This window comes from Mesitornis unicolor, unplaced genomic scaffold, assembly GCF_000695765.1.
Source record: "Mesitornis unicolor isolate BGI_N332 unplaced genomic scaffold, ASM69576v1 scaffold8485, whole genome shotgun sequence".
Classification (NCBI taxonomy): domain Eukaryota; kingdom Metazoa; phylum Chordata; class Aves; order Mesitornithiformes; family Mesitornithidae; genus Mesitornis; species Mesitornis unicolor.
Genome location: NW_010183581.1, coordinates 25,519 through 36,814, shown reverse-complemented (window position 1 = coordinate 36,814; position 11,296 = coordinate 25,519). Strand labels below are relative to the sequence as shown.

At 50.4% G+C, this 11,296-nt stretch overlaps 1 protein-coding gene across 1 annotated transcript in view; it reads right to left on the bottom strand.

Annotated features, from left to right (window-relative positions):
• Positions 1-1,802: 1,802 nt before the first annotated feature.
• Positions 1,803-11,296, bottom strand: part of LOC104540392 (protein phosphatase 1 regulatory subunit 12B-like) — a gene marked incomplete at both ends in the record, with an annotated part of 33,572 nt that continues 24,078 nt past the window's right edge. Inside the window, 5 exons of the mRNA XM_010184197.1 lie at positions 1,803-1,847; positions 3,946-4,058; positions 4,535-4,718; positions 5,670-5,840; positions 6,555-6,645. Of these exons, the coding sequence (XP_010182499.1) occupies positions 1,803-1,847; positions 3,946-4,058; positions 4,535-4,718; positions 5,670-5,840; positions 6,555-6,645 (604 nt within the window). The remainder of the gene's footprint in view (positions 1,848-3,945; positions 4,059-4,534; positions 4,719-5,669; positions 5,841-6,554; positions 6,646-11,296) is intronic.

Genomic DNA, 11,296 nt, shown 5'->3' with positions numbered 1-11,296 from the left:
GTTGAGCAGGGAAGAAATCTCTCTGATTTGGATACAAAATCAAGCAGGGAAGCCTGACCAAGTGACATGATGCTGCAGGCATGCAGTGAAGACTGAACTGGAAACTGGCTAAAAAGAGGAGGACTGGAGAATGGGAAAAACAGCAGCAGCAGAGTCTAACTTGGGGTTTAATGTGTGCTGGGGTGTAAGAAACCAGGGGGCTGCTCCATAAAACGTGGGGACGAAGGGAACTGAAGGGATCTTGCTCTGCTCTTGGATGGGAACTCATTCCTTGCTATTAATTTGAGGAAAAGCAGCGCAGTTAACTGTAAGAGAGCGGGTGATCCTGAATTTTCGGGCAGGAACACACGGTGGGTTCTTCCAAAGTGCTGTTTACCCCTTCACAAGAGTGGTGAGGACTGTGCTCAGTGGAGTTATCAGCAATTTTCGGACCAGACTCCGGGAAGCCTCCAAACCTGCAGCCTCAGCCACAATTTTGTCTTAATTCAGCTGTTCTGGGACAACTTCCCAGAAGAACGAGACATTCCCAGCAAGTCCACTACACCGCTGCTGCAAACAAGGTGTCCCTCTTATTGTTTCACACATTGCAAAACACCCCTCCTTCAGTCTTACTGTGAGACGGCAGAAATGCCAGACCAATTTAAGGATGACAAATGGCTCAATCTTTCACGCAGGGCACAGAGGAAGATTTAACGGAGCCGCGTGTGCCGCTATGAGCAGACGCCTGCGGGACGAGCCGGGCTTCTCGAAGCTGGAGATGCCTCTGCGGGAAGGAACTTCCCATATTTCACGTTGCAAAGTAAGCACTGGGAAAGCAAGGGCTGGCACTGGGAGACAAGGGCGTGCTAGGAGCCATCCCAGTACTGCACGGGTCGCTGGTCCCCATACGCCCACCATGACTGTGCCCCTTGTTCACTGAGCATTGTAAAAAGAAAACTAAAAACAGACTCTGAAGAGCGTTACTAAAAATCCTCAGCAAAAAACCAGTTAACTTCTCAATGAAATGATGCTTCAACCACTCTGTTGAATTGCAAAGTGCAAAGGCAACCCCAAGTTCAACATCTGCTGGCAAAGATGAAAGGTCACACAAGCGGGGCTGACCCCTACGCGACCTTAAATGCGCTGTTTTCCTCAGGTCTTGCACATTATGCTTTAATAGTCTGGAAATGTATTTAGCTTTAACGTTGTCAGAGTAATTCATGTTGTCAGGCTCAAACGTGTTTTAGACACTGGCAGACAAAACCAAAAGAAACCAAGGCAATTTGGAAGGACTCAATAATTATTAGAAAAGGAAAGAGAGGGCCTCGACGGATAACGAGATGACGGCAAGAACGGGGAACAATGAACAGACTCTGCTTGCCAAGACAATTTCCCGCAAGAAAACAAATCCATGAGGAGACAGCAGTGCAGATTTTCGAGACACAAAACACAGCGTCCAAATTACCAGTGTCGGGGTGATTTTGAGAGACAAGGTCACGTCCTTCCCCTGGACAACTGACAGCTCCTGGCAGCGCTCAGCAAGGCGCTCACCCCGCTCCTGCTCCAGGCCCTCCAGCTTTGAGCATTGGGCTGCAGCTCTTGAAGAGCCAACTTCTGCACATAGGCCAGTCTGGAGATAATCCTCATCTTTCAGATGAGAAATCAGCAAGAAATTTGCCACTCAGAGCTACCTCCCACTTCGTACTCGGCTCCTGAACAGAGCCCGAACCTCTTGGATAAACAAGAGCAAAGCCATGGAAGATTTCTTGCCATCAACACTCAAGAGTGAAACACCAACTATTTAGCCACATGTTCTCACTTACCCGAGTTTCCTTCACGTCCTCATTTCCATCGACTTCATCATCGTCCTAGGACGAAAAGCAAACGATATAAATTAGGCAGCTTAGAGACAACAAAATTTTATCACAGGAAGATAATGCATTGCTTATGATTTGATGGTATAGCTAGGAACACTTCTGTCGAAAGAAATGTCTGTGTAGATGCTTTTGGCTGACGATCAGATCAGGTTTGGTGACACAGTGGCCATTTAGGAGATCTTGGTGCTGGGGACAGATTTACTCCCTTGAAATGGCTACCGTAATACAGATGCTCCTGAAGACTCAGTGGGAGAAGTATTTCCTTGATACACTGGCAGCTGGGAGGACTGCATGTCTGAAAAGTTGACATAACACTGACTTTTAAAGACTATTCTCCACTTCAAATAGACTCCCAGAGGAAACTGGAGCCACCCAGAGGGACCTGGAGAATGGGCCCATGTGAACCTCATGGGGCTCAACAAGGCCAAGTGCAAGGTCCTGCACATGGGCTGGGGCAACCCCTGGTGCCGGTATCAAGAGTCTGGGATGAAGGGACGAAGAGCAGCCCTTAGGAGAAGGACTTGGGGTGCTGGTGGATGAAAAGCTGGGAATGAGCTGGCTCTGTGCACTCACAGCCCAGAAACCAACTGTGTCCTGGGCTGCACCCTCAGCAGTGTGGCCAGAGGGGCAAGGAGGGGATTCTGTCCCTCTGCTCTGCTCTGGCGAGACTCCCCTTGCAGTGCTGTGTCCAGCTCTGGGGTCCTCAGCACAGCAAAGACAGGGACCCATTGGAGTGGGTCCAGAGGAGATCGTGGGAATGGTGAGGGGCTGGAGCAGCTCTGCTATGGGGACAGCTGAGAGAGTTGGGGTTGTTCAGCCTGGAGAGGAGAAAGCCCTTCCAGGACCTGAAAGGGGCTACAGGAAAGCTGGGGAGGGACTTTTTACAAGGGCATGGAGTGACAGAACAAGGGGTGATGTTTTTAAACTAGAAAAGGGCAGATTTAGGTTGGATATGAGGAAAAAGCTCTTCCCCATGAGGTGGTCGATCACTGGCACAGGTTGCCCAGAGGTGGTGCAGGCCCCATCCCTGGAGATGTTCAAGGCCAGGCTTGCTGGGGCTGTGAGCAACCTGATGTGGTTCAAGATGTCCCTGCTCCCTGCAGGGTTGGACTGGAGGAGCTGTAAAGGTCCCTTCCAACCCAAACCACTGTGGCTCTATCCCAGACACCTTGCCCTATCTGTGACCCCACTGCCTCTTTGTGACAGCTCCAGGATTTCATGCAGCATTGGTAAACAACCACAGCATCACATCTGACTCCGTATTAAACTCAAGGTATTTCAGAAGTTGTGGCTGCAGTTTTGTACAGAGACAGTGGGGAAATGAACTAAAGCTCTGAGAAGCGATTTGCCTTCTTTTCTGAAGCTGGTAATATTGCTACAATGATCCAGCAGAAAACTGCGTGAGCTGTAAAGCATTTAATGAAAAAAGGATTAGCAAATAAAAAAAATACCACATTTGGTATGGAGAATGTAAGAATCATCTCTTGTGTTGTGCAGGGAGCCATGACCCCTGAGGTGCAGGAGGAAGGCTGTGTGTCCACAGCTGGACTGGAGCTGTACAGACTTCTTAATCATGACTTCATAACTTATTCCCCTGCTGGAAAAGGTGAGCTGTTTCCTATCCGAGTCTAACCAAGGCTTGGACGGCTGGATTTCACCCCTCAGACTGAAGAAATCCTTTTGAGACCAGGACTAAGAGAAATGACCATGACACAGAGAGCTCTTCCTCTCTGGGGACCTAAAGCACAGCCAGATCTGGGCTGAGAGGAAACTGAAAATGCTTCCAATGGCTCGTGACCTCCTCCTTCCAGTGAAACAAGACTTGAATCTCTCTTCCCCCGTGTGGGCTCCTTCACAACTGTGCAAGGATCACACTGATTTATGGCTCAAGGACAGGGGTTTTTTGGGTTTTACAGGGGCCAAACAGGGATGCGATTCCTTTGGAAGTGCCCGTCTGGAACAGAGCTGGAGAGGGAGCACTGATGGTGAACAGACTGACCTGGAAAAAAACCTGGAGCTTGGAATGGGAAGGAAATTCATGCTGTGTATGACAGAATGAGCTTCTCTTCTCTAAGGACCTCAAACTTACATCTTTTGTCGAGAAAATGATGCCGGTGCCTCTTCGCCTCTCCTTTGGCCGCCGCCTCTCTCGGATCGACTGTTTGTTCAGAGATCTGTCATCTACGTCCTGATCCTCGCACTCTGGCCAAGCAAAGACAGACTGCTTTGGTTTCAGTGATTTACATCTGGGCATTTGCTAAGCTACTGGGCTCCTTTCAAGGTCATCTTGGCCGGTGTTATATTACAAAGGAGTTATTAAGCCAAATTAATTGGAAAGTCAGTGCCCTACTACGCTGTGTTACTCACACTCCTTTTTTAACCAGAGCGCAGAGGGGTTACTCTGGCTCTCAGCTCTCCCCAAACCATCCCTGATCTAAATGTTGCACGGATTACTATCTCATTTACTCAGCCAAAATGGAAAACACCCCCTTATCCCTCTCTGTTACAAGCAATAGGCGGTATCCTACGTTCGGATTTCCTTTAAATCAACAATGTTTGGTTTGTGAGGCGGCAGCTCCCCGTGCTGCTCTCCTCAGAATAACAAACCCATTCTCTCTGTCTGTACACACAGGAAAATCCCTGAGCGCTGTCTGTTGCTCACTCTCCTGCGTACATACCGTTTTTCTCCATCTCTGTGGCTGCACCTCTGAAGTCTGCAGGATTCACAGAGTCAAGACCGAGATATTTATTTGTTCGAGTCAGGTACGAGCTTGTGTAAAGCAGAGGCGCTGACGTCGAAGGAGACACAGGCGTCGTAGGTTTGTCTGGCTGTACCGGGCACCTTAATCGCCGATAGACAGTCTATGAACAAAGAACCACGGCAAAACGTTAGCAGAACGAGCAGATTTGGGATTTTTGGGATAATATTTTCTTCTCTGCTGCTGGAAATTATCTCCTCCATCTGCCAGATCAGGTTCATTCCATCACACTGGGATGAACGTTAAAACATCGCACAGCTACAACGTGAGAGCCACTTCCCATCGCTGGGAAGTCTGGGATAAATCTCTTTGGCCCTACTGCTAAGGAAAAACAAGTTATCTAATAGAAATGAATGATTTAGAGCAAAAAACCAGAAGTGATGGCAGCGGAGGAAACCTGGTCTCTCCAGCTTTCCATTAAACATCTGTGGAAAAATGTGAACGCAAAGCCCCAGTCCAGCCTGCACAGCACGGACAGACCCAGGCCATGTTTCTGTCATGAGCCTTCTCACACCACTTTGTGTGATTTACACAGTTTGATTTCCTGGCAAGAGACAGAAAAGTGGAATTCCCAGCGGAGGGCAACGTAACAGGAACCTCTGACACCTGCACGTCCACCTCCCTCGGGCAGAATGTGGAGGTCAGATACAGCTCCTCTGTCTTTACTTCTTCAAACGAGGAATGGTTTTAAACTGTAAAGGGTAGATTTAGACTGGATATTAGGAGGAAATCCTTCCCCGTGAGGGTGGCAAGGCCCTGGCCCGGGTTGCCCAGAGAAGCTGTGGGTGCCCCCTCCCTGGCAGTGCCCAAGGCCAGGTTGGACGGGGCTTGAAGCAGCCTGGGCTGGTGAAGGTGTCCCTGCCCATGGGGGTTGGACTGGGGGGGCTGTGAGGTCCCCTCCCACCCAACCCATGCTGTCACTCTGTGATTCTTTTCAGCAAGTCTGCCCCCCTGAAAATAACCAGACAGCCCCACAGGAATGTCTCCCAATCTCAGCCATCCTGACTGTTTCCATTATCTCTGAACCAACAGGAAGGGGGGCCAGGAGCATCACCTCCTCATCGGTGTTTCTGCTCCACCGTGAGCGGGTCTCCTGCCTCTCGCTGCTGTCCTCTGCGGGCTCAGTGGTCTCTGCTTTCTCGCTTTGCTGTTCCTGCGCTTGCCGCTCTGCCCGTGACCGGCTGAAGGTCCGCTCTGCCTCCTGAAGGTCTGTCAGCGTCACACCCTGCGGACACAGCGAAAGAGAGGATTTGTCAATTCATGCAATCAGATTTGAAGTCACAGCGACCCAGGATGTCAGGAGTTGGCAGGGCCCTCTACAGATCCCCCAGTGCAACCCCTGCCAGAGCAGGATCACCAGAGCAGTCACACAGGAACACGGCCAGGGCTTTGGGTGTCTGCAGACAAGGAGACTCCACAACCTCTCTGGGCAGCCTGGGCCATGCTCTGCCACCCTCACACTGACAAAGTTTGTCCTCATGTTCACATGAACCTCCTGTGCTCCAGCTTGGGACCATTGCCCCTTGTCCTGTCACTGGACATCACTGAGAAGTCTCCCAGGTCCGTTTAAAATGCCCAGCAGGTTTATACCCAGCCAGGCTAATGCTTCATCTTCATGCTAACAGAAAGAATTCTGTTGCCTTTAACACACTGCTCAGTGTACCAACCTAACCACAGCTATCCAAATATACGTGATCAAGCTGTAAACTAAAAGGCAGGTATACTGCAGGAATGAGAACTTTGAAACCTAACTCGTGTATGATTGGGGAAGTATCGTGCAGTAATTGTGTGCAGGAACTTTTGCCAGGACCTCTCCAACACAGGGTGAGGGCAGACGAGTCCCTCGTGCTGTGTAGTAAATCAGAGCAGAGGAAAATCCTGCCTCTCTGTACACCAGCTCTGCTTGTCCTGCACAAACACGAGGATTCCCGTTCGTTACCTGCGTGGACCTGCGCGTCTGCCGGGCCTGCCTGGATCGGGCCTTCCTCAGGGACTCTGCTTCCTCATCCCGCACCGGAGTCAGATACGACCTGGAAACAGAAAAACGGGCAGAAGAGGTTAAAATCAAACCAGATGCTCTGTGAGGTCCTGAGCTGAGCTATTACTCTCTTTCATATGAACAAAAATCATTTTAGCTCCATCCACCAAGACAACTGTCTTCTGCCTTGGGGCACCCGTCCTATGAGCATGGCATACACAAACACTTGCACTACGACCTCCCTGGAGCCCCTACATAAACTCCTCAGTGTTGGACATGTTCTGCTAAAAAGGTGTAACTATTTAGCGTGTTATTTGCTCCATTCCATGTCATTGCAACATTAGGAAAAAAACCTCCCATGAACAACCTCCAATTCAGATAAAGATCAGAGGAACAGAAATCCTGCACTGGCGCATTCCTCAGACCCTCCCTCCTGTCATTATATTCATGATCATATTCCTGCAATCTGCTGCCTTCATCAATATGAAACCCATCATGCCAGCAACTGCCTGAACTGCAGGCATCTTACAGAGACAAAACACCTTGAAAAGAGCTAAGAAATAAAAGGAACGACCTTCACGCGCCGCAGTAAACGGAGTCCCTTAACGCTGAAAGGCACGCAGTTAAAATACAGAGCTGCTCACCATGGGATGTCATTAAACTGGGGAGATTTCAGAAGAAATATTCATGTGAAAATACATAAACCGAGCCCTCTGCCCTGGTGCTGCTGTGGAGGAGCGGGAGAGGAATCGGGCAGTGCAGAGGATTTGGGATTGCACGGCAGCCAGTCCCATCTCCATACTGGTGGAGCGGCTCCCATCTCAGGGAAGATTAATTAGATCAGACTCTTCAGTCTGGTTCATAGGGAATGATTATTAATGCTGCTTCAGCACCCAAGGGCGAGCGAGCCCGAGATGTTCTTTTGTAGGTCTATCACTGCCACAGGTAATGGAGCATCAAAGACCTAGAGAGGCTCAAAGAGTAATCAGTCAAGTGAGGGATGGGATCTATCGGGGAATACGCTTGTTTTGCCCCTGAGCTCTTCTCCTGGTTCTCCACTCCAGACCAATTCCATGGAAAAGGCGATGGGCTCAACAGATCTGATCCAGGGCATGAAGACATTTATTAGAAAGATTACTGACTGCACACTATGACAAAACCTCAATGAATCACAGAAATCTGAACTGTTCTAAAATCATCTCCCACGACAGCTTTTATCCGCCTTCACGATCCTGTGTCCTGCTCCCGTGACCAGGAGCCAAACGCAGACTGACCTCGAGTGCTCTGCAGAGACATCACAGAACGGGGGCTGCTCAGGCTGCGTGGAGATACAGCCCTGGGAGCCACTCACCTCATCAATCACAGCGTGGTTTGGGTTGAAGGGACCTCACAGCCCCCCAGTCCAACCCCCATGGGCAGGGACACCTCCACCAGCCCAGGCTGCTCCAAGCCCCAGACCTTGCACTTCTTAGAGTCACAGAATCACAGCACCATTATGGTTGGAAAAGTCCCTTTAAGATCATCACGTCCAACCGTCAACCCAACCCCACCATGGCCACTAAACCATGGCCCCAAGTGCCAGAACTACACATTTTTTGAACCCCTCCAGGGATGGGGACTCCCCCACCTCCCAGGGCAGCCCCTTCCAGTGCTTCCAGTAAGGAACTTTTCCCTCAGATCCAACCTAACTCTGTCTGGCACAATTTGAGGCCATTTCCTCCCATCCCATCGCTTTTTTCTGGGGAGAAGAGACCGACCCCCCCTCTCTACTCCCTCCTTTCAGGAGCTGCAGAGGGGATAAGGTCTCCCCTCACCTCCTCTTCTCCACTTGACCCCCCCAGCTCCCTCAGCCGCTCCCCATCATTCGGGTGCTCCAGACCCCTCCCCAGCTCCGTTGCCAAGTGCTGGTGGGGTGGAGCCTTCACCCAAAACTGGTGCAAGTATTTGACCCAATAAATCATGCCCTGAACTCCCCTGATCCCCCAAAAGCACGAGGACAGCACACAGGATCAACGTCCGCGCCAGAGCTGCCTGCACTGCAGACTTCGGGAGGAGAGGATTCGTGCTGTGGCTGCGATGGAGATGGCTCCATCCGAGCTGGCCATGCTCACTGAACGCCACTTCCAGGGGGCGATTTATCACCTTTGGAAAGAGCCTCCAGCGCAGATCATGTGAACGCGCTGCAGAGCAGCTCACTGCTTCCCATTGATTATCCCGACAGACACCCGGGCTGTGATGGATACGCCAGCGCGGGAAGCGCCTCACGTTCAGAAGGACGATTGCCTCCAAGAATCTGCTGTTTCACGAGCAGAAAAAGCTGCTGTTTGATGAGTGGAAGCTGTGCAACTCCCAGTTTTGCAGACAAGTAGCTCTCTTCTGCTCTCCTTTATGTGGCCCATATGTGCTACCCAGGTAATGGCACATTAAGGAAACAATAAGCATTTTCTGCAGCTTTTGACACAGGCAGAATAGCTGCTATTTGCTCAGCATCCAGAAGTAATAAGCCACCTAGAGGAAGAACGCATTTGCAAAATATACTGCAAATTAAGTTCAGTGCAGTAGTAAAAAAAAATAAAAAATACTTCCTGAAATGTATAAACCAAGTAAATTTGTAGCTAAATAAGGCGGGCGGTTCACTGCAACGGCTTTGAAGCAGTGGAATTTATGCCTCATACTCTGCAAGCAGGACACAGGCGGGGAATAACAGGGGGAAAGATGAGACCTGCCTTTTGCCTGGGGAGGAAGTCAGCTCCCACAACAGCACAGCAGCAGTGGGACCACGTTGTGCTCGGTCAGGAACACTCCCAGTGCCTGTGAGCGACACCAGGTCACACGTGCAGCAGCTGAACAGCCCCTGCACACAACAAAAACAAGACCCGCCCCTGCACACAACAAAATAACACCAAAATCCCTGCCACAGGATGTGAGAGAGGACAAAACAAGTTCACAAAGTAGCTCTAAAAAAGGTTCGGCAAATGGGACAAAAAGTTGATGACGTGCACTTGCAGCCTAGATAGCCACCAGCATCCTGGGCTGCATCACAAGCAGCGTGGGCAGGGGATGAGGGGGAAAAACTGCCCTTTACTCTGCTCTGGTGAGACCCCACCTGGGTCCAGCTCTGGAGTCCCCAACACCAGAAGCCATGGAGCTGCTGGAGCGGGTCCAGAGGAGGCCACGGAGATGGTGAGGGGCTGGAGCAGCTCTGCTATGGGCACAGCTGAGACAGTTGGGGTTGTTCAGCCTGGAGAAGAGAAGACTCCAGGGGGACCTTAGAGCACCTGCCAGGACCTGAAAGGTGCCTATAAGAAATCTGGGGAAGAGCTGTTCACTGAGGCATGGAGTGATAGGACAAGGGGGAATGGTTTTAAACTGGAAAAGGGGAGATTTAGGTTGGATATGAGGAAAAAGCTCTTCCCCATGAGGTGGTCGATCACTGGCACAGGTTGCCCAGAGGTGGTGCAGGCCCCATCCCTGGAGATGTTCAAGGCCAGGCTTGCTGGGGCTGTGAGCAACCTGATGTGGTTCAAGATGTCCCTGCTCCCTGCAGGGTTGGACTGGAGGAGCTGTAAAGGTCCCTACCAACCCAGCTCTTTCTCTGATGCCATCATTAATCCGTGGAGAGCAGGGCAGTGGCAGTGCCTGCACTGGAGGCTGGGCAGGCCCCGCTAGGCCGCAGGGAGGGCTCTGCCGCAGCCCTGCAGAGCACAGCGAGGCCGCAGGATTTCCTTGTTCCAGTTTCACTACAGCTTTGCATACAGGAGTGTACAGATACAGTGAGAGAAAAACCATTTTGTGGCTCTTACCCCCTCATCCTCCCAGACTTTTTTCCTCTGCTCTCCCAGAATTTATAAAGAAGTATGAATATGCTAAAACATCATTAGCAATTTTGGGTGGCCAACCCCTAACAAAGACTTAATCTTCAGACAAGCACATTTTTGCAAGTCAGAGCGGCTCAGTTTGGGCTGCAGCCTTTATCGATTGCGAACTTTGAGTTTCTTTCCATTTACACAATTCCCAGTTCTTGGAGCTCACCCAAAGCCATTTTACAGGCATGAGATAACCGAATTTTCTGAAACAAGGCAGCAGAGCTGCTGCACAGTGACATTGCTGGTTTCTCCAAGTAAGCAGCTACAGCCTTTTCCTGGGGATGAAATAAGGTGGCTGCACCATAAATATTTCAAATGCAAACAGCAGACACCAGAAATGCTGGCAACTCAATCAGTTTTGCTCTACTTGCTTTTTTTGTGTTTTCTTTTTTCTCTCTAGGGAAGGGAGGGAGGATAAAGGCAGATATTACAATTTTAGGTGATGCTTCACTTTGCTTACAAGCTGAATTTTAAGAGACCTGAGTGTGCTAAATGGGATGGAAGAAAGAAAGAAGAAATTCGCTGCAAGGCGGTGGCAGGGCTGGGCTGGAGGACACGGGGAGAGCAACGCACTGCTCTGCAAAGCTGAAAAATCGCAGTCACAGCAACCTGCAGGGCACAGACAGCAAATGGGGCACCAGGCGCTCCGTAAACGATCCACAGTTTTCAATTAGGTTTTCAAGAAACAAATCACTTGCTGAAGTGCAGAATCACAGAATCACAGCATCCCAGGATGTCAGGAGTTGGCAGGGCCCTCTGGAGATCCCCCAGTGCAACCCGCCAGAGCAGGATCACCAGAGCAGTCACACAGGAACACGGCCAGGGCTTTGGGTGTCT